The 23,262-nt window shown below is 40.0% G+C and overlaps 1 protein-coding gene across 2 annotated transcripts in view; it reads right to left on the reverse strand.

Moving 5' to 3' along the window:
• Positions 1–23,262, reverse strand: part of KCNIP4 (potassium voltage-gated channel interacting protein 4) — a 226,048-nt gene that overhangs the window by 107,395 nt on the left and 95,391 nt on the right. Inside the window, exon 2 of one of the 2 annotated variants that reach the window (XM_047091976.1) lies at positions 2,085–2,209. In XM_047091976.1, coding sequence (XP_046947932.1) covers positions 2,085–2,209 — 125 coding nt within the window. Of the gene's footprint in view, positions 1–2,084; positions 2,210–23,262 lie in introns of those variants that run through there. The other variant, XM_047091977.1, reaches the window with a different exon arrangement.

The following is a 23,262-nucleotide window of genomic DNA, read 5'->3' on the forward strand; positions in this document are numbered from 1 at the left end:
GAGTATGTGAATATGCTTTGGGCACATTCAGGTCCAATGGAAATTTCTCATGGGGCAAAATGGGGGGGGGAGCAGATAACTTGATGAAGAGAGAAGAGAAAAATAGGAAAAGAGGAAGGAAAGGGGAGAAGTGAAATAAAGGAAATAAAGTGAAATAACAAGGAGAAGAGACAAAGGAGGTAGGAAGGAGTGAACACAGGAAAAAGAAATAGAGCAAAGATCAGAAGGGTGGGAAATGGGGAAAGAAAAGGTGTTTGGAAAAGGAGGAGAGGAGAAGAGGAAGAAAAGAGGATAAGTAGGCAAAAACAAAAATAAAAGAGAGCAATAAAAATAAAATAAAAAACAAAAATAAAAGACTGCAGACGTCAGAGCCTGGACAATTTCTGTGAAGTGCCACTTGGAGAAGACCAACCCGCAGAGATGCTGCCTCTGGAGGTTAACGATGGCAGTAATCATGATTTCAATTTGCAACAAATGGGATGAAAGGCAGCCTGACCCCAAATGGAGAGACCTACAGTCACAGCAGTGGAGTGATAACGTAGCAGGGATTCTGAGGGGTTGGATTAAGTTTTCCTTTATTTGACAACCATTCTGTATCTGATTGCTGTGGCCAGTAGTCTTCGCAGCTGCTTTTTGTGTTTGCTCTCTCTGCAAACTGTGCAGCATAGATGTGACTAATAATTCTCTAGCCTCATTTTCAAAGCCCCTTTCTCTTTATGCATGTTGATTTACATGTGTCATCTTGAGAGACTGCACATCAAGATTCTTTTAGTGAGAGTCCCGTCTGTGTGGAGCAAGTGCCTACCTCCATGACATCTCCCCCCCTTCCCACTCAGCCTACCCCCACAAAAGTCTGGGTGTTAGCAGAGAACCAGGCTTCAGATTAGTAATGGGGAGACAGAGATTTAGAATGCCCAGGCAAGGAAAGTAGTGAGGAGCAGAAATGGGGTGGACAGAGACCCCATGGAGTCAGCGAGATGCTGGAAGTATGTGTGCAATATGCATGATGGCACCCTATAAAAATATTCTGAAAAGTCGACCAGTGGTACCAATTCCCTGGGGAAACTTTTGTGTAGATACCATAGAAGAGGTGGAGTTTCTCATCTGGTCTGCATGAGGATGGACAGAGGTAGCAACTGAGGCGGTCAGATTGGAAGAGGATGGAATTAGCAGAACTTTTTGGACACTATAGAGTCCACAGGCCATGTAACGGTGCTGTTAGGGGGAAGACTTGAGGAAGCATCAATGTAATTTAATTTGGATCTCAAAGGGTACCTGTAGCTACTATGGTTTATATGTGTGTAAGTACATAATACATGTCGGCCTATGTATGCCATTTGATATACAACAATTTGATACTTTTAAGGATGAGATGCTTTCATAAATAAATTCATAAATTCATGATAAGACTTCTCTCCCTATAGACCATGAGCTTGAGAACAGAAGAATATCTTTTCTGGCTTTTGAATAACCTACAGTATCTAGATTAATACTGAACACAACATACCAAGTATTCAATGAGAGTATGTCCCTGATCAATTGTCCAGACCATTCATTGTCTCTCACCCTCACCCTCTGGTATGTATGGACTATCACCGCTTTTGAAGATGATTCACTCAGGAAGGAGAATCATGGGTGTACCTGGATCACAAAAAACCAGATGCAGGGATGACCTACAGACACCTGTGGTCGAGAGTCTTTGGTAGCATGGTCTTTTAGAAACTTACAGTGACTCTTCTCCAATGCTAGGAACGGTGTTGTTTGATGGGCCTTAATCTATAGTCAAGATTCAAGTCAAACATGAGACTATAGTTCAGTAATGTAGAAATAATTGAAGCTTATTGGAATGATGTAATTATAGCCAAAAAAGAAAAAAAAAAAAACTACTTAGAATTGAATTGAGTAAGAATGTCCACCCACATTGTAGAGCATTCTTGTGCCAAAATGACTCAAAGTCCAAATGGATATTGACAATATTCATATCTAGGAAAGATCCATTCGAAATGTGCATATGATGGGGCTCTCACAGAAGCATATATTTGCTGAGAATAGTGTGAAAATAAAGTCAAAAAGAAAGTCCTTACATTCTTAAATCCTCTGTAAAGAATCTGGAGCTCCTTCTTGGTAAATTTGCTCTGGGCTTCCAGAAGCTCCAGAGCCTCAGGCCGATGCCGGACGGTGGCCATCTCCAGTTCATCTTCCACGCTGTCTGTGGAGAAGAACCAAAAAGAGTCTGAAGAACAGTCACAGCTCACCAGTACTTATACACAACAACACAGGAAAACAATGAAACATTTACTGGTCGTCTGTGATTTTTCCAGAGGAAGGATTCTCATATGGCTAATAGTAGTCTTTACATTTCCCATAACTTACAGAATGAAGCTAAGACAATACCACATAATCTTTCTTCCCCACAAACTCTAATCATTAGGTATTACGAGACTAGCATTTTTATACTACAGTTTGAAAAGTGCACAAAGTCACGAATAACCTTAAAACCAGAAATTTGTGCATATAACAAATACTGGTTATAAAATGGAATTTCAGTTCAATGACAATTAGTTCCACCCTATGTGTCACACAACTATGAGGTGGGACTCTGCAATACTCTCTGAGGATTCCACTGAAATCAAATATTTGGCTTGGGGATACAAATAGTCAGGTCGGGTGCTGAAGTGAATAACGTAACCAGCCCCCGATTTGACTGGCATAAAACCAGTCTTCATGGGTGCTGGATGGACTGGACTGGGGGGAACTTCTGGCTAGACTGTATTCTGCAGCCAGGGGAGTCTATAGCTAGAAATAAACTCTAAAATATTGAACTTTGCTTTGTGAGTTATATTTACACTATAATTTTTCAAAGATACTCTATGTAAAAACAATTTTGTGTCCATATAAATTTTGGAAATGCTGTAAATATTAATGTAGTTTGAGACCAAAACAGTGGAAATTAATTTTCCAGAGGACCTGCAATAAACAATTCTGGTTAACTTTGTTTAACCCAATTGACCCCAAAGGGTATTTTTCCATTTTCCTTTTCCCCACAAGTCACATCTGGTAACCTCTACATATTTGCCCTAGAGTTATGTAGAACACGAGATGGGAGGTGATGGAATATGTTACGATCTGGGTGCTCAGGTCTTAAAGTATACCATCCTTGATTAATTTTACCTTCTTTGCAGTGGGGCCCAATGGAGGCCTAAGAAATTCTTCTTGCCATAGTCCAATCGACACCTTAGCTAAATAACTCACCAGGGACAGAAGTATCCAGGACCAGCTCTGACACCATGACTTGCTAGCCTCCATTATATTCCTTCCTCTTAGCTATGGATTCCTAACTCAGACAAGTGAGGTTCAGGAGAAGAGCTCCTTTTCATTAGCTCTGCACCCAGGCCACTAGCGCTCCAATTCCAGGTCTCATGTGTCAGTTGGAAATGTCACTGTTGTTAAAAGTCCCACCATTTTGATACTTAAAGCTGCCTCTCGCCAACACCTATACCTACTTCCTGCCCTGTCTCACTAAGTGCGGTGTTGGGGCAGAGCTATCACATAGCAGGGAAAAGTTAGTTTCAGCAGAACTCTAATGTTGGGATGTCCTAATGACTTCCCTCAAGTTTGCAAAAGACCAGTAATTGTGATCAAACAAATACTTGGAATGGATGTGTTTGTCAAAATGAGGAAGAGGGGATAAAATCAGACATGTGCTGAATGGATGTGTTTGTCAAAATGAGGAAGAGGGGATAATATCAGACATGTGCTTTGTACTTTTCATATTATAATAGATTATTTTGGAGCAGTGAGATGGAAAAGCTGCAGAATAGTGATGGATGGATAAGAATAATAAATGGGACATGAAAAGATGGGAAGCCCAAGAATAAACTTGAGCTGACAAGCATAAAATCGATGAGAAAGTAAGCGAGATATGCACCTGAAGGATGTGCAAAGGTCTGAAAGTAGTGGGGAAATGGCAGCTAGGCATTAACAAATTGACCTCAGATTGGGCTTTATGGGGAAAATCAAAAAAGCCCAAGTGCAGGTCCTTCAATTTTCTCCTTCATTCACTGGAACATTTGAGTAGAATGGGTTGATTCTACTCAAGAAGTCCTGAGCTTAGCGAGGAGGTGCTCCCTAAGATTTCTGTTGATCCAATGAATTAGACGGTGCTGTTGTTATTGTAGTTGCAGAATAAATAAGTAAGTAAGTAAATAAATTAATATTGTAATGCAGGAATAAAAGCTGTGGAGCAGACGTAATGTAAATAGATAATAGATAGACTCTGCTTTCTTGAAAAATATTCTCACGTAAGCTTCCTTTGTGTCATTTACAATATAATTTATATAATTATATTGTGTGTGTGTGCATGTGTGTGTGTGTGTATACTGATCTAATTCAAATACTACTCCCTCCTCTCAAGACTTTCCAGATTGCTGCACCATGCAGAACTGGTAGCTCCCTAGTCAGACTTCTCACACCATACATATTTCTCATGCAGCATTGAAAACATGACATTATGACCTGTTCATGCCTGTCTTATGCATTGTGAGTCCCTTGAAGACAGGGGCAAAGCCTTACAGATCTGTATATCCTCTGGACCCAACAGAGTCGGATGCCCCATAGTCACTCAAGAATTGTATGGTGAATCAATGAATCAGTAAGCAAATGATGTTACTACTGAAGTTTCTATTCCCCTGGAACCTCTTGAACCTTAGCTGCCCTCTAGAAAATCATTTCTCAAACTGAGATTTGTGGACCATTGGTAGACCTTAAATGCCTTCTTTGGAATTACTGAGTTCACCATGCATTGTTCTGAGAAACACAGTATAGGCAAAAGCAGGGGCATTTTTAATCATATTTTCAGAGTAGTCGTTTAATCATAGCATAACCTTCTCTAGACCCACTGACCCTTCCACTGGAAAGAAACAAAACAGTGCATTCACTCCTTGGCCTCTGTAACCACACAGCAATCTGAACCGCATCACCAACACAGCGTTTCCCTTCAGCTGTCACAGACTTGCTGATGCTGAGACTGAGACAAAAAACCCAGAGCCGGAGGGTCAGTGTAATTGAATTAAGTGTGTGATAGGATGGGCATCACACGCAGTATTCAAAGCACCACACTTAAAGCAACTGCCTGCGGACTCTTGTTCTCCCAGCTGACTGGTACCTTACTTCTTAATGACTCTTACCTGCCAAAGGGCTGTTTCTATATCTAGAAGGCTGACAGGCTCTGAAAACATACCTGAAATCATCAGCAATCACCAGCATAAGTTGAAAAAGCAACACCGCCTCACTCCCTCATGGCTGATTCCTGCAGGCAAACTGGAGAGCACAGCATGATTCTGCATAGGACTGTGAAACCTGTGGATACTTCCAGCCTCCTCACCCTCCTGTGCAGAATCATGCCGTGCTCTCCAGAGTTGACTTTAAGACCATGCATTTGGGAGGATTTTAATACAGTGCTTAACATTTAATTGAGCCTTTGTTATGTGCTAGGAGATGGGCTAGGTGCTCCATTGATATAATTCAAGTCCTCAAAATATCCTCAAATATAATTGTCCATTAAAAACATTTTTTTATACATTTATTTATTTTTGAGAGATGGAGTGAGACAGAGCACAAGCAGGGGAGGGGCAGAGAGAGAAGGAGACATAGAATCCAAAGCAGGCTCCAGGCTCTAAGCAAGCATTCAGCACAGAGCCCGATGCGGGACTCGAACCCATGAACCATGAGATCATGATCTGAGCTGAGGTTGGTCACTTAACCTAGGCACCCCATAATTGTCCATTTTTTTTTACACATATGATACTCAGTCTTATAGAGGTGAAAAAATGAGTGACCAGATGTCACATAGGAGAAATATAGACACAGGGCTTACACCCAAATCCATGATGTCAAATGTTCTTTCTACTTTGTCATATTCTCTCTCAACACAGAAGTAACAATGATAAAAATAACCTTTTTTTTTTTTTTTCTCCTCTCCTTTCTGCACTGTCAAATGTCTCAGAAAAGTGGTCTAGGTCCACTGGGCCCATTTTCAACCTCCTGCTTTCTCCTTAATCCCAGCATTCTGACTTCTGGCCCCATTGTGGGTTGAATTGTGTCCCCTTAAAATTTGTATGTTGAAGGCTTAACCTCCAATATGGCTGTGTGTACAGATACAGCTTTTAAAAGGTTTTTATTTAATGTTTATTTAAGTTTGAGATAGAGAATGGGTGTGAGCTAGCAGAGGGACAAAGAGATAGGGAGACAGAATCTGAAGCAGGCTCCCCAACATCAGGGCAACGTCTGACGTGGGCCTTGCACTCACGAACAGTGAGAGATCATGACCTGAGCCAAAGTCGGACACTCAGCCGACTGAGCCACCCAGGTGCCCCTAGAGATATAGCTTTTAAGGCAGTGTTAACATTAAATGGGGTCATAGGGACCCTGATCCAATGTAACTGGTGTCTTTATAAGAAGAGAGAGAGACACCAGGAATACACACACACACAGGAAAGGCCGTGTGTGAGCACAGCAAGGAAGCAGCCATCTGCAAGCCAGTGGGAGAGGTGTCAGGAGAAACCAACTCTGCAGGCATCTTGATTTTGGACTTGCAGCCTCTAGCACGGTGAGAACATAAGTTTGCTGTTCAAGCCCTCCAGTCAGTGGCGTTCTGTTATGCTAGTCCTAGGAAACGGATACACCCACATATATTCAAATGATCCACAACACTAATAAAAGCGGGTCTTGTTACCCGCAAAGTTTGCTCAGTGAGCATGAGACAGTCGGGAAGCCAATGATATCATCTAATCTTTGCAACACCCTTTAAAAGAGGGATCTGCATCCCCGTTTTATAGATGAGAAAACTATGGTTTGGAAGGTCTAACTTGTTCAAGGTCAAATCACTGGTTAGTCATGAGGCACACAGGTGTCTTTAGCACCTTAAAGTCCAACTTTTTAAGCATCCTGCTGAGATTGTTAATAAAAATCATGACTCTACACAGAGCTTTTGCTCTAAGTCTGACTGTGTATCATCTCATTTAAATACTGATGAAAATGCTGTGGGAGACCTATTCTTGCCCTTATTTTACAAGGAATAAACTGGGACTTACAGAGCTTAAGTAACTTACTCAGGGTCACATAGCTAGTAAGGGACAGAGCTGGGATTTGATCCCTGGTTTTAGAGATGGCAACAGTTATACATTTTGGTCTAAAATCCTAGCAGAAAAATGTTTCAGGCTGCCAGTGAACCCCCCATACCTCAGGGGAAACATGTCTGAGTGCCTTCGAGAGATCACCATGGTGGCTGTTGAAACTGTACTGATTTAGAAACAAAGAATAGGTGTGGAAGGGATGCTGTCTCAGAGGTGGAAAAACACCGAAAAGTCTGTTTGCTTTGACACATTTGGCTGCCCAGAAATGGAGGTTCAAGAAGGCTGGGTGGTTTGTCCGAGATTAAAACCAGAACCAGGTGGGACCCTGGCCACCTGAATCGTGTTCAGGCCTCTGCCAAGATTTAAGTAGGCAGGCATCTTGCTGAGTTGCTAATTCTGTGCTGCTTTTGCATCCCGAGACAAGCTGAATACAAACAGCATTTTAATTCATGAATCTTCTAACAGATTTAATTTTAATCAGACAACTAATTCCCAAACCCAGACATCCTTGAGCTTCCCAGCTGTCTCTTTTTGTTATTTGTTTCCTAGATTTAACTCTCTCAGGGCCAAGATTGTCCTATGTCTGAGTAAATAGTCCCTTCAGGTCGTGACTCAGGTGGGCTGGAAATTGGAATTTACAGAATGAGTTTTAAAAATAGGCGTCTTTCTCCTCCTTCTCACAACTTCTCTTACAGTACAGTAGAAGATTACTGCTCGACGTACACTTATGCAAACCTGACTCTACCCGAGATCAAACCATACCCTCCAGAACATAACTACAGAACATCTTGCTTTACAGACAAATATGAGTGTGAGGTCTGCCTCCCTAAAACAGGTTTTTGGAAACAAAGGCTGTAATGCTGATATAAAACCATTTTATGAACAATGTCACTCCATTCGGAAAGTTGGTTTAGAACCCAGGCTGGGCACACAGAGAGGAGACTTGCTTAGTCATAGCATGGACACTGGGAGGCTACTACCTCCTTCTACCTGGGTCCTGCCAGACCACTGGCTACATGAGTCTGACAGTATCTAGTTAGGCACACTAAAGATGCTCAATTAAAAAAAAAACAAAAAACGGAAATCAATGAATAAGCCTCCCAAACATAGTAGATGTATCTATAGGATTTCTTAATACAACATGACCCTTCTTTATTACATAATGTATCCATTTTTTATTATAAAATGAATCATAAATACCATGACTTTTAAATTCTATTTGAGGGGCTCCTGGGTGGCTCAGTCGGTTAAGCATCTGACTTCGGCTCAGGTCACCATCTCATGGTTCATGGGTTCTGACCCCTTGTGGGGCTCTGTGCTGACAGCTCAGAGCCTGGAGCCTGCTTTGTATTCTGTCTCCCTCTCTCTCTCTCTGCCCCTCCCTGACTCCCACTCTGTCTCTTGCTCAAAAATAAATAAACATTAAAAAAAATTATTTTAATTCTATTTGAGCTGAAATTGATTTGGCTAGCCAAAGATTCAGCTGGCTTGACTTATATTGCTTTATCTCATGTATAAAAGTAACCTTTGAGTCTTTATTCCCAATGTTTACCCTTTATTAAATTGGTTTAATTGTGACTTAATCAGTGTGGCAATAAAATCATGATGAGGGTGATCACCTCCTAATGATAATGTTACAAATGATTTACAGAAGCTTGGTTCGGTGGCAGTTATTGGAGGTGGGGGTGATTTTTACTCCAGGTTTTAGATTTATGCTAAATAGTGCTTGAAGATTCTTGACTATTACATATTGGAAACTATCTGTGAGACCTGCTAGAATAAGGAGAAGATGTTAGCTATTGTTTCGTTAATGTTCACATCTGACCCAGCAGGACAGAGATAAAGCTGTCCATGTGAAGATTTCAAAAGCTATTGCACATGGCACCGATGGAATTTCTTTCCTTTCTTCCTATTTTGAAACTTTGAACAGGCATTGATAGGATGCCATATACACCAGCGCTCCATTCCTTAGCTCCAACCTTCACAGTATCAGAGGGGCCGGCATTGTACTCAGTTGAGGAAACTGGTTTTCACGATTAAGGAATTTGCTGAAGTCCGCAGAGCTGATAAGTGGGGGAGGTGAGATCTGACACAAACCTGTCTTCCTATTTTCTGTTCAATCATTTGACTTCTCCGGTTGGGGAGTTCAAACCTGGGACAAGTGCTGTAAGCAACTGTTTAAACCTTGCCAACATTAAATGCTTTATCTCAAAAAAAGGAAGATCTGGGAGCCCTCTCGACTCTTGCTGTGTTCATGACCACACACCTATCCACCCACCCAGAGCTATTTTCAGTTGCACATGCAGAGTACATGAGCAATTAACTCCAAGCTAATGGAGCACAGACCAGGACTAGAAAGCAATCAATCCACCCAAAACACTGTGGGAGGCCTAGCACATCCCAGACCACCCTGAACAACTAGAATCCCCCCAATTTTTGTTAGACATGTGTTTATTCAGTTCTGGCCCTGAAAAGATGTTGGAACCAAGAAAGCACTTTATAATTAGTACTTTATACTACTCAACATTTACATAAATATGTATCAGATAGGAAATGAAAAGTATTTTCAAAATGGCCAATTAGTTTGAATGTCTTCTGTTAGAGGTGGTTGTGGGCAATGACACTGAAATCTCCGTTCCAGGAGAGCTTGAATCACTCTCCAATTTCATGACCGAATTCAAGCACCTATAAAATATAACTACTCAGAGGTAAATGGCTGGAGATATTTTTCACAGAACTTATGAATGGATTGTCTCTACCTTATTTAGAAACATAAATAATAACTCTTCACACAAGCTTAGATTTTAAAATAGAATCACCTAATTGGAACGCTTGTTATTAGTGTTAACCATACTATTACTGCAGCAAGCCATGCGTGACTCCTTATGATAGGAGATCTGATTTCCTAGATGGTGGGTCTTACTTGCTCTTTGGTAAATGAGCAATGTAAAAATTATATTGCAAGTCATTATACACAGAGAGAAAATCTACAGTAGAAATGCAGGGGTTTGGGAAGAAGGAAACAAGGGATGTGATTGAACTTACACATAAAGATAGACCCAACAGATTGATATTCTAGCCAGGAAAGTCAACAGCTGAGAGGAAATACGATCAAAGAGAAAATTTAAAAAACAGTGAAACATGGAGAGAGATGAAGAAAGCCCATGATAGCTCACCAAATTAAAAATGGCCTAACAAAAAATTTTCTCTTCAAGTTTGACAGACTTTCTCTAGTTTGTCTCTAAAATCAAATGACAATAACACAGCATTTTTTATAGTGTTTGCTCTGTGTAAGCACTTTACTTATATTAACTCCTAAAATCCCCATCAGCACACCATGGACACTAAATTCTGTTCTACAGATGAAGACACTGGCACAGAGAGATGAAGTAACTTGCCCAAGGTTACATGGCCAGAACATGAACTCTGGCTAGTCCGGTGCAAGGATGCACGTAACTATTGTGTTGTTCCGCCTGCCAAAGAAAAGGAAGGAGAATGATCCTTCACTTATCTGGAAATCACACACCCAACCTAGAATCAGAAAATTAGTAGCAAAGGGGCTCTAGGCAGAAAATAGAGTTACCTTAGAATTGAAGTTCTTTTTTTTTTTTTTTTTTTTTTTTTTTTTTACTGTTTATTTATTTTGAGAGAGAGAGAGAGAGAGAGAGAGAGTGAGCTGGGAGGGGCAGAGAGAGAGAGGGAGAAAATCCCAAGCAGGTTCCACGCTGACAGTGCAGGATCTCAGGAACCGTGAGATCATGACCTGAGGCAAGATATGACCTGAGCCGAAATCAAGAGTCTGACACTCAACTGAGCCACCTAGCCACCCTCGCATTGAACAGCTTTTGAATCCGGCCCCTTGACTTTGTAAATTTATATTAAAACATAGAGTGTTAGCACTACTGGTTGTATGTCAAAGGCCTTTGGGCACATTGGCAGCAGGTCTGGACCTAGATCCCGCTCTCCTTGACTCCTCGTACAGCAATTTGCCACATGCCTGTCACAAGTCCTATCTCATTAAGGATGTCCCCATGCTTATTATAGCCACAATTTGAATACGCTTCTAACTCCGCATTGGAAGCAGCTGGGGATAGGCTGGGGGAGTGCAAACTAAAAGAAGCCCAGAGTCACAATAATAATACCTAACATTTGACAGCTGGTACTTTGTAGTAAACAAAATTATTTTCAGTTTCATTATTATAACTAAACCTCACGGTTACCCTATGCACAAATATTGTCACCCTGCTTTTATGGATGAGGGAAATCAGTGTTGGAAGAAATGTTGCAACTTACAAAGGACATAGAAGTTGGAAGCTATAAGTGAGGACTTAAACCCAAGTTTAATGACTCTAAAGTCTAGAAGTGACAGCTGATTGCCTGAGAACAGAGGAGGAAACATAAAGTTGGAAAGGCACATATTATAGTAAGTAATAATAACAGGAAATCAGTCAATGACCAAATTTTGATCTTGGTCATTAGGAAAAGGCTTTATTCTCTTTACTTTTTTTCAGAAGGTAATATACAAGTAATACATTTTTAAAACATTAATTTAAAACCCATTGTAGAAGAATAAACATATGGAAATTTTATGTATTCATTTGTTTATTTAGGTATAATTGATATATAACATTATACTAGTTTTAGCTATAGAACATAATGACTCAACATTTGCATATTTTGCAAAATGATCACCACAATAAGTCTAGTTAACATTCATTATCAGGTATGAACTAGACAGATAGAAATTTTATTTATGTAAAATATAATGTTCAATTCATAAGATGTTACTGGGTTTTGTGTTGCTTTAGTAAGTAGAGAATAAACAGCTGGAGTCTATTACCCAGGGAGTTAGAGAGAGTTTGGGTAAGGTTAGTAATAATAAATTGTTGCTGCATATCTTGCGGCGTATTGGGGGGATGTTTTGGGGCTAATATCAGGGATGCCAGTAACTCTTTGCCACAAAGCATTTATCTGTCATGGTCCTATTTAAAACAGAGCATTAGGAAAACTGAGCAGTGATCTAGGTTATGCTATGTTCCTTCTAGGTGTAAGCTAGTTCTTGGTTTAGAGAAAGGCCAATTGCTTAGTCCACATGTCATCTGGGCATTTATGTGTGACTAGGATAAGTTAGCAAGACTCTCTGTGCCTTACATCTGCCATACGTTCAATGGTATAAAGATGAGCATAAAATCTAACCTGATAGTATAGTGTAGGGGGACCTTGGGCATTAAATGAGCTCGTACGTGTGACTTGCACATAGTAAACAATCATAGTATTGTTCTTGTTTGTAGAACTACGAGTGTTAATGACAGAAACATCTGTTGCCACCCTTACAATAAAAAGAAAGGTGCCTGGGAGCATTCGTTCTAGCAAATTATTCAGTTGCTCCAATTTCTCTCTCCTGAGTCTATTTATCAATTCTGATCCTGGATGATGTGTTTGACCTCCCCAAACCTCAATTTTAAAATCTATAAACTGGGAATAATATTCATATAAATTTCATGAAGTTGTTTTGAGAGACCGTTTGAATTACATACAGTGATCAATAAAGGGAAGCAATTACGATTATTAATAATTATTGCACACTTACTAGTGAAGCATTGTTCTAGAATCTTCAGGAGTGAGGAGTCTGTTATTATACTTCTTGAGTTTGAATCTCTTTGCTGACTTTTGTTAGCTCTGTAACCTTGGGCAAAGTGCCTTAGCCTCTCTATGCCTCAGTTTCTTCATCCATAAAGGAGGACAATAATAGGACTTACTGCAAAGGGCTGTCAAGAGATTGAAATGAAATAATGTGTAGAAAGCATTTAAAATAGACCTTTTAGGGGTGCCTTATTGGCTCAGTCGGTTAAGCATCTGACTTCGGCTCAGGAGTTCGAGCCCTGCATCGGGCTCTGTGCCTACAGCTCAGAGCCGGGAGCCTGCTTCGGATGCTGTGCCTCCCTCTCTCTCTGCCCCTCCCCTGCTTACACTCTGTCTCCCTCAAAAATAAATAAACATTTAAAAATTTTTTTAAAAATAAATAAAATAGACTTTTTATACTCTTTCAGTTTGGTATTAAAGGAATAAGGACCAGTTTTTGGAATGGAATTTGAGACAATAATTTCTCTTTACTGCCTGTCATTTTTCCCCACACACCTTATGACATCATCTCTTGGACAATTTGCTATTCTCTGAACGAAGCCTGCATTGTCAACTTTAATCCTCTAGCTTACACCATCTCTTTCTACATGGATCTGCCTTTCTTTCTCCTCTTCTCCCTCTATTCTCTTTAAGGATCATCTCAACGTGGATGAGGCTTTCGAGAGCAAAGGCATTCTCAGACTCCCACGCAGCATGCATGGTTGTCTATTTTCAGCTCTGAGTGCTTTAGATCATTGACCTGCTTGGATATCTGTCATTTCTTCTGTGATGTGACCATCTGGAGACAAGAGATCTATCCCGGTTATGTTGTTACCACTAATGTCTAGCATAGTTCTGGATATTAGAGACAATTTGTCCGTTCTTTCATTCACTTAATTATTTATTGAGTGCCTATTATGAGCCAGGTGCTCTGTTCAAGGCACTATGGACACTAGAATGACCACCACCACCACCAACAACAACAAAATCCTTGCTCATGTAGACCTTCCTTCTAATGGAAGAGTCACTAATTGGACATCCAAGTGGAGTTGTCAGCTGACTGGATGGATTATATGGGTCCGGAGTTGAGAATCATGGTCAGGGCTAAAGATGTAAATGTCAGAGTCATCACCATATAAATCATACACAAGACCCTAAAACTCAGTGATATCACTAAGGGAGTAAATGCCAACAACAACAACAAAATAATTCTATCTCCTACTGAGTGAAAAATAACTAAAGATTAAATATAATAATACATACAAAGGATTTGCATAGCATAAGGTGCATCATAGGAGTCTACATGCATGCTTTCTGTTATTATGATGATGATTTCGCCACTCATCCTTCTAACATCTGTTCACCTAAAGTGTTCATTAATTTTTCACTGTCACTGAGATAAATTAAATGTGATTTTATTACTTCCAGGAACACTCAGTGGAGAATGTCTACCGTCGAGCAGATTCAGAGAACACTACAATGTACCATGGAATTGTTTTTTCTACCCAAAGGCTCAAACTCTTTGCTGAAAGGTGAATAAGTTCCTCTGCCTGTTTAGCCCCAGAACTTGTCTTATTGTTCTTTTTTTTTTTTTTTTTTCTGGAAGCATGGAAGCGAAGACGGACCAATGCTCGTATAAAGTACTTCTGCCTATCACACTTGCTGCTCTATATCCACTGGCAGAAGGCAATTCGAAAGTAAGAAAGTTAAACTTTAACCTTCAATCTAAGCAGCTAACATAGCAATGCTTTGTATTTTATAGACCTGGTGGAGTGTAAAATTGAGTCTGAAGTGTTAGGCTCCCATTTCACTTTTTAAACGAAACAGGCAGAAACTGGCATTGACTGGATTCATGTTCAGCCCAAATGTCACTTCTTAGGTCAACGCTAATGGAAAATAGGTATTTATAACTCCTATTAGAAAGTGCATGAGTGACCAATCCTAAAATTATTAATAAAAGAAAAAATAGAGAAGGCTTTTGGTTATCTAAGCTTCTATGTAACTTCTTATAAATAGTTATAACTCTACCCCTTTGGCCCACATTAACAGTAAGAAAATAGTAGAAAAATCCAGTGGGAAGCAACAGACTTAATCATATGAGTAACCTGGAAAGAAAAGATACACCCGTTAAAAATAAAGCTTGTTTCAAGAATGGTTTTTGTTCTTCAGACACTTGAAGCCAATTTGTAGAAAATAAAATCATCATCTTAACCCATTTTTGTGACCTTCTCTGTTCCTCATCTTGCTTAATGCCCCCAATTATCCTTTTGGTAGAATCACTTTGCCCCTTTCCTGTCTTACCTCAGTGGTACCGTTTCCCAGTGTGTCCATCTGTATCTCCACCATGTGTCCCACATCTATCCTCTCCCGTCCACTACTAATTTTAGTAATTTTTCTTTGAGTATAGTAGACACATTGTGTCACATTAGTTTCAGGTGTACAACACAGTGATTTGACAAGTTTATACATGATGCTCTGCTCCCCACAAGTGTAGCTACCATCTGTCACCATACATCGCTATTAAAACACCATTGACTATATTCCCTATGCTGTGCCTTTTATTCCTGTGACTTATTCATTCCATAATTTCATAAGTGGAAGCCTGTGTCTCCCACTCCCCTTAAGCTATTTTGCCCATCCTCTCCCCCTTCACTCTGGCAACCATCAGTTTGTTCTCCAAATTCACAAGTCTGATTCTGTTTGTTTGTTTGCTTGCTTAAAGTGTTTATTTAAATTCTGGTTAACATAAGTGTAATATTAGTTTCTCCTGTTTCTGGAAGTATTGCTTTTCAAATAGTGCTCCATAAATGTATGCCATGTTGACAGGAAATCCAGTAAACCAGCTGTGCTGGGACTCCTGTCTCTGTCTTTCTTATACGAAGAGTCATTCATGGTAAATGGAGATTCTTGGTAAATATATGATTGACCAGGAAAAAGAATGCTTATCTATTTGTTACTAAATACCTTATGTGACTTTGGATAAGCCACTCTATCTCTCCATTTTTTAGTTTGCAACATGGAGAGTATAACCTTGTGATCTGTCATTCTCCCAGGAGTTTTATGAAGATGGAATGATATAATCAGGATACAGAATTTTAGAAACTATTAAAGACCATAAAAAAGACAGGGCTAGGGGTTCCTGGGTGGCTCCGATGGTTAAGTGTCCAACTTCTGCTCGGCTCAAGTCATGATCTCACAGCTCATGGGTTCGAGCCCCATGTTGGTCTGTGTGCTGACAGCTCAGAGCCTGGAGCCTACTTCAGATTCTCTCTCTCTCTCTCTCTCTCTCTCTCTCTCTCTCCCCACCCCTCCCCCACTCACACTCTGTCTCTCTCTCCCTCTTAAAAATAAGTAAATATTAAAAAAATAAAGAAAAAAGGGACAAATATTCAGATTAGCAAAACACATAGTTTACAGCAAGTAAATGATAGTGCCAACTGGTATGAAATCTGGGTTACGTGGAGTTTCTAAGTTTTCCCACTTCCTGCTTCTCATTGGTGGTGAAATGCCATGAAAGGAGGAAATTTTACGCTACCTTTGAAGCATCCACCATTTGTCACAGCCAGGAATAAAAGGTGCCATCTCATTGGCTCCTGCAATGCTACACCTGGAAGGAGACTTGAGGCACAGTCTGTGCTTCTCCTTTGTAGATGGTGAGACTAAGGTCCAGAGAGCGGAAAGAACTCATTCAAGGGGCTACCACCATTTCTCTGGACAATCTGGGGTGCACAAGGCTTAACTTATGTTGGAGCAGATAAGTGGAAAAAAAAAACTCTAAAGCCAATCAAAACATTGAACATAACTAGAGAACTGGTAAAGTACAGACTCTGGAGCTCAACTTCTGGGTCAACATTTTCCCCCACCCCCACACCACTTACTGATAATGTGATTCTCAGCCTTCATTTTCCTACTCTGTAAAATGGGACTAATAAAGGGAGTCTGTCTTATAGGACTATTTTAAGTTACAATGAGTTAAACAGTGCAAAGCGCTTAGAACTGTACCAACCACATAGTAAGTACTAGATGCTTGTTAAATAAATAAAAATAACATCTGAGTATTTGAACATAACATTTTTAAGGCTCATACATAAAACAAAATTAAAGGACCTTGCTTTCTCCTTGCAACTTAAGTTTACAAAACTTCATGAGTTATACTTTTGTTCCTCCAAAAATTTTCCCGACTATATGTCCAGTCAGAGTTTTTACTTAAAGTCACTAAAGAATTAACATGAGGTTAATTAATCGTGAGGAAGTTACACATTAAAAAAAAAATTCCTGGAGGTTACTGTTGTATTTTTAATTGGCAGCATGTTAGCAGTTTAAGTCACTTTTTGAAAACAAATTCTCCAACAGCCAAGTGTTGATGCTTTTTCTGCCAAGAGAGACATCTAAAACTTTCCATGATCATCAATATGCCACCAGGCAAAACAAAACACACTGAAATGTTGTGCTGTCTTTGATACCAAAATCTGAAGTAAAAGTTAGGAAATTATGTTTTGCAGTTATACAAGGTAATATGCTGATTATGCCTTCTGGGTTATGAGTAGTCTAGCCCCAAAATTATTTTGTTGCATCCACTCTCCTGTGTTCAAACCAACAGCAAAAGCCACTGGAATGAAGCTTTCATTTAGTGAATCAGTCATTTTGATTGAATGGGGGTGCCCAGATTTACCGGGAAGATATTATGAAATGAACTTAAATAAAAACATGTATATAAATATAAATACATAAAATCAAGTGCTTAATATTTTATCTTTGCATTGGTTCCTGATTATTGTCTAGTAAGTAATCTTTTGGTCACCATAATGTCCTTTGAATAAATAGGGAAAATGATTACTTTACAAAAACAAAACTGGGGCATAGAGAGACAAAGAAAATTACCCAGAGTTATCTGATAAGGAGATACAGAGATATAGTCAAAGACTTGACAGCATTTTTTTTTTAAGAAAAAAGTATTTGTGCTCACCCAGAGTATAGGAGCTAGGGATTTCTTGATACTAAGCTGTTCATGAAATAGTTGAAGTCCTTAAACCTAAAATTGTCTACTGAATACCAGCAGATTTTATCAGCCAGCTGTCAGCCTATCATGGAATTGGGAACAAAACTTCTGAGAAGAGCAGCATGACTGAGAATTGATACTGGTCCTGTAGATCACCAATCCATGGCTTCCAAGATACATAGAGTCTGGAAAATCTCCATTTGGCCTCTGGAGCCACTCTCTATCCTTCTACATGCTCTCCTAGGTCTGGGAGACTGACCTCTATGGATATTATCTCAACTTCTCACCCTCTGGCCAAAGGGAAGCACAAACAGGAGATCAGAGAGGAGGAATCCCTCTGGGATCCCTCCTTGGTGGAGATTGGGCTATAGTGGCTGCTTTCCTCTTCCAAGGGCCAGAATCCCTATTGTGAAACCCTCTCTGCATGTTATAGCTGTAGCTATGGCTTTCTTCCTCTCTGGTAACAATCAGTACAGAAATGATGACTTCACTCCTACTAGACTTGGGTGTTTCACCAGCCTCGTTGGGTCAATTCCTGCCCGTAACTTTGCAAATAATCCCTTCATTAAATTCCCTTTGATGGCCCTATTAAAGTGTGCCTTATGTTTCCTGCCTGGACTCTGATACTAAATCACAGAATTTCAGTGTTGGAAAGTACTGGACCTGAGTCAAGTCTCTCCTCCTAGATTTCTTTAATAGCTCTGTTATTTTGAGAAAATTCTTTCTTTTATATAGATCTCAGTTTTCTCATATATAAAATAGGCTATACTCCTTGTAATAGGCTATTGTTGCTGTTGCTATTGTTATAATAAATACTTAAAACATGTAAAATAAGACGAACTTTTGCTTAGACAGAAATTCCCCTTCACTCTCTCCTTGAATTTTTTCCGGAAGAGTTCTTCTATTGCTATGACAGTCCTATATCTTGCAGCCATTCAATAAGTGCATCTGTATCATGGGACTAAGAGGATTTGGGGTGTGTGTTTATTCCAACTTCTTAGTTATAGATTCTTCACAAGTCATTAAAACCCTTTCAGGACACAGGGGTCTCAATTGTGAGATGGGGATGTACGACCTACGTTTCTGGGTGTAGAGGGCCAGACCTAATGCTTTCCCACCATTCCTTCCTATTTGAAGATTTGTAATTCAAAATAGGAAACCGAGCTATAATTACACACCTAAAGAGGCTTCCACAATCAGTATCAGGGGTAGCTGGTGAATCTCAGCTTGATAAAGTGATGAAGACAGCAGGCTCTGGAGTCAGAATCCCAACTCTGTTGATTGGAAAAATTATCTAACTTCTCTGCGCCTCAGTTTTCTCAGCCATTAGAGGAAAATAGTGCATCAGAGTAAAACAGTACATCTGCCTCAGAAGGCGATTGGTACTGTCAACTGAGTTAATACTTGTTGTATATTCATACTGGTGATGTTTCATGTACTAACTACTTTGTATGAATTATCTTGTTTCATCCCATAACAACCCATTTCTCTGATGATCACAATGGTCTTTCTTGTACCACAAATGAGTTATGCTCCTTTCGTCCTTAGAGCCTTTGCTCTTGCTGTAGTCTCTTCCTTGGAACTTTCTCTCCAGACCCTTATGCTACTGGCCTCCTCTTGTTTTTGGGTCTCAAAAGTAACCCCATCAAAGGGCTAGTATCTAAAATCTATAAAGAGCTCACCAAACTCCACACCCGAAAAACAAATAACCCAGTGAAGAAATGGGCAGAAAACATGAATAGACACTTCTCTAAAGAAGACATCCAGATGGCCAACAGGCACATGAAAAGATGTTCAGCGTCGCTCCTTATCAGGGAAATACAAATCAAAACCACACTCAGGTATCACCTCACGCCAGTCAGAGTGGCCAAAATGAACAAATCAGGAGACTATAGATGCTGGAGAGGATGTGGAGAAACGGGAACCCTCTTGCACTGTTGGTGGGAATGCAAATTGGTGCAGCCGCTCTGGAAAGCAGTGTGGAGGTTCCTCAGAAAATTAAAAATAGACCTACCCTATGACCCAGCAATAGCACTGCTAGGAATCTACCCAAGGGATACAGGAGTACTGATGCATAGGGGCACTTGTACCCCAATGTTCATAGCAGCACTCTCAACAATAGCCAAATTATGGAAAGAGCCTAAATGTCCATCAACTGATGAATGGATAAAGAAATTGTGGTTTATATACACAATGGAATACTACGTGGCAATGAGAAAAAATGAAATATGGCCTTTTGTAGCAACGTGGATGGAACTGGAGAGTGTGATGCTAAGTGAAATAAGCCATACAGAGAAAGACAGATACCATATGGTTTCACTCTTATGTGGATCCTGAGAAACTTAACAGGAACCCATGGGGGAGGGGAAGGAAAAAAAAAAAAAAAAAAAAAGGACGTTAGAGTGGGAGAGAGCCAAAGCATAAGAGACTGTTAAAAACTGAGAACAAACTGAGGGTTGATGGGGGGTGGGAGGGAGGGGCGGGTGGGTGATGGGTATTGAGGAGGGCACCTTTTGGGATGAGCACTGGGTGTTGTGTGGAAACCAAGTTGTCAATAAACTTCATAAAAAAAAAAAAAAAAAAAAAAGCTTTCCTTGACTCAAAGTAGCTCTTCTACCAACATTCAGTTTCCATCATTTTGCCACAGGTTTACTTTATAATACACATCACCATCTAAGATTATCTTTGTTTTCATGTTTATCATCTTTCTTCCCATATACTCTCCATGAAGGCAGTGAATTAATGTGTCTTAATCCTCCAATTGTCCCTAGAATTGTGTGGGCAAAACATGGTCTCTCAAAATAATAATAATAATAATGTGAAACAAATGACCAAGTAAGGAAACTAAGGGGCCAAATAATTTAATTAAATAACTCCAGCCATTTTTGTTAGAAGGTACAACAGGAATTCAAATATATGCCACAAGGACATTAAAGCCCACCCTGCCTCCATCTGCCTCTTTCAGTAATTCTTGGAAGGCATAACGAGGGTCTGAGCAAGAGCCCTAGCACAAAATAGAAGTCCACTTAAAAGATATTTCAAAGAGAAAATTGGCCAGACTTTAGTGGCTAGTAAGATGGTGGGTGGGGAGCATAAGGTGAAAGAAAGCTGATTTTAATTTCAGCAAGTGGACAGCTTCCAATGAATGATACAAGAAAGTTGGGGAGGGGGATTGGGTGCAGGTGACCAGGCCACCAATAGCTGGCTAGGGCTCTTATCTGTATCTAGAGATGGGTGCTCAAAGAGCAGTGGACAGTTTGGCTTGAAATTGGGCACAGGGCCAAAACTTGAAAGCTAATCCTTAACGCACAGCCCAGGTGTCCCCAGCCTCAGTTCCTGTCCTGATTCGATCTGCCACCTCCTTCTCAGAGGCACGTTTGTTGTTCCCCAACCTCTTTCCAAGGCACTTAGAATTTGATATCTGCCTGACAAGCATCAAAGTCAAGATGTGTGCTTTCACACAAAAAGGTTGGGGCTTATTATTTTTGCCTTTTGTTAAAGATGAGTAATATGTTTGATTTTCAAAAATTTAATAATGTCTATAATAATGTTTCATGTAGAAACTCTGTGTCATGTGCTACTTCTTTTAATGCTTTCATTTGAAGGGCAAACAGCAGAACAAATATTTCAAGTCTGCATTTAAAAAATTACTATAGTTTCCAAATATTGATGATATTATATCCATGTAACAAAAAACCCCTCAACAAATAATATGCATAATGTGTCCAAATATTTAAAAGGCTAATGCAAAAAACAATTTACTAATATACATGAGGAAGCTCGCATTCACATAATTTAATGCTTTTCTCCAATAATTCCAAAATCCAGGAGAAAAATAATCTAAAAGACATACACGGATGTATACACAGAGATGTTTATCTCAGTGCTATTTATATTATGGGATAAAAAGGGAAAAGGGAAAAAAAATCTAAATATTCAGAAGCCAGGGAATGTGGTCAAAGATAGTATATAGTCACTTTTCAATGTAATAATGTGCTGCCATTAAGAATGACAATATAGTTTTAATAACAAGGTTAGTATTTTGGAAGTATGCAATGTAAGAGAAGGATAAAATTTGGTATAGATGATATCATTAATGCACACACATCAATGGAAAAAGATATTATTTATTATTTGCAGTTATTTCAAGGCAGAGGGGTATACTAGGATTAGGAATGTGTTGTGTGTGTGTGTGTGTGTATGTGTGTGATTCCTTATCTTTTTTTATACTTTATAAATCTACTGCCATGAACAGGAGTGACTTTTGTGAATCAACCACTCACCCTCCCAGTTCTGAAGGAGAAGTGGGGAGAGGAGGAAGGTCATCCTGTGGAGGAAGGAGCAGGTGCTACAGATTACTCTCAAGCATTGGACTGGAACCAACATGGTTGGAAGTTAAAAAGGAGGCTGATTTGGGCACAGTGTGAGGAAGAATGCTCTTCAAAGTTGGCAACCACCAAATGGGTGTCTCCTTGAAGAAGCAGCGTTGCTCCCCGATGATGACAGAGGAGTCTGTCTGGAAACCAGATGTGAGATGATGCTACAAGTCTTCCTAGACCCGCTCCAAACTCTCAGGTTCTTTAAATAGAGATCCAAGTGCTCCATAACTCAGCAGTGTAGGGCCCTTTCTGTAGGAAATTTTTTTCTTTTGTTATTTGCATAATATTGATAAATCTCACTTTCCTGCCCTGAGGAATGAAGACGCTTTCTTACCTGCCTTATTGGAAAATAAAACGGAATTTTGAACGAGTATTGGCCCTTTGTTAACTACCTTTCAGCCCCTCAGCTTTGAAGATGCATGGGATCTGATGGCGAATATTCATTCCCTCAGCCACAGTGCTGCTCATTCAAGCCTAGAACTAGCATTGTCAAACCTCATCATAGGGTTCTCTGTGGTCTGGCATGCAGACATTTGGTGCCCATGCTTTTCATCCTGGTGGCCTAAGGGTCCTCTGGCACTCCGGGCACCTGGCTCTCACCATCTGCCTTGTGTTTTCATATCATCTTTTCAGTCTGTGCCCAACTGCTTAGGGTCCGATGATGGATAGGGACCCATGAATACCACCCTTTCGATATGGCAATGCAATTAATGTGATCTCCTTTCCAAATAATCTCCTTCCACATGTTGAAGCTTTCTTGTGACAGGTGGCTAGTGGGGAGAGGGTGGCTAGTGGGAAAGGGAGATATGTCTGCAGAATTTTGGGTCTCAATCCAAGTCTAGCATGGGTTCAATATCAGCCAGTTTTATGAAATCCCTTTTATTTTTTTATTTTTTTGATGTTTATGTATTTTTGATGGAGAGAGAGAGAGATAGAGCATGAGCAGGGGAGGGGCAGAGGGAGAGGAAGACAGAATCCTAAGCAGGCTCCAGGCTCTAAGCTGTCAGCACAGAGCCTGACATGGGGCTCAAACTCAAACCATGAGATCATGACCTGAGCTGAAGTGGGGTGTTCAACCAACTGAGCCACCCAGGCACCCCTGAAATCCATTTTTTTAATAAAAATATCA

This window comes from Lynx rufus, unplaced genomic scaffold, assembly GCF_022079265.1.
Source record: "Lynx rufus isolate CCGP_SWC_20201006 ecotype Redwood Valley unplaced genomic scaffold, mLynRuf1.p SCAF_3, whole genome shotgun sequence".
Taxonomy (NCBI): Eukaryota; Metazoa; Chordata; class Mammalia; order Carnivora; family Felidae; genus Lynx; species Lynx rufus.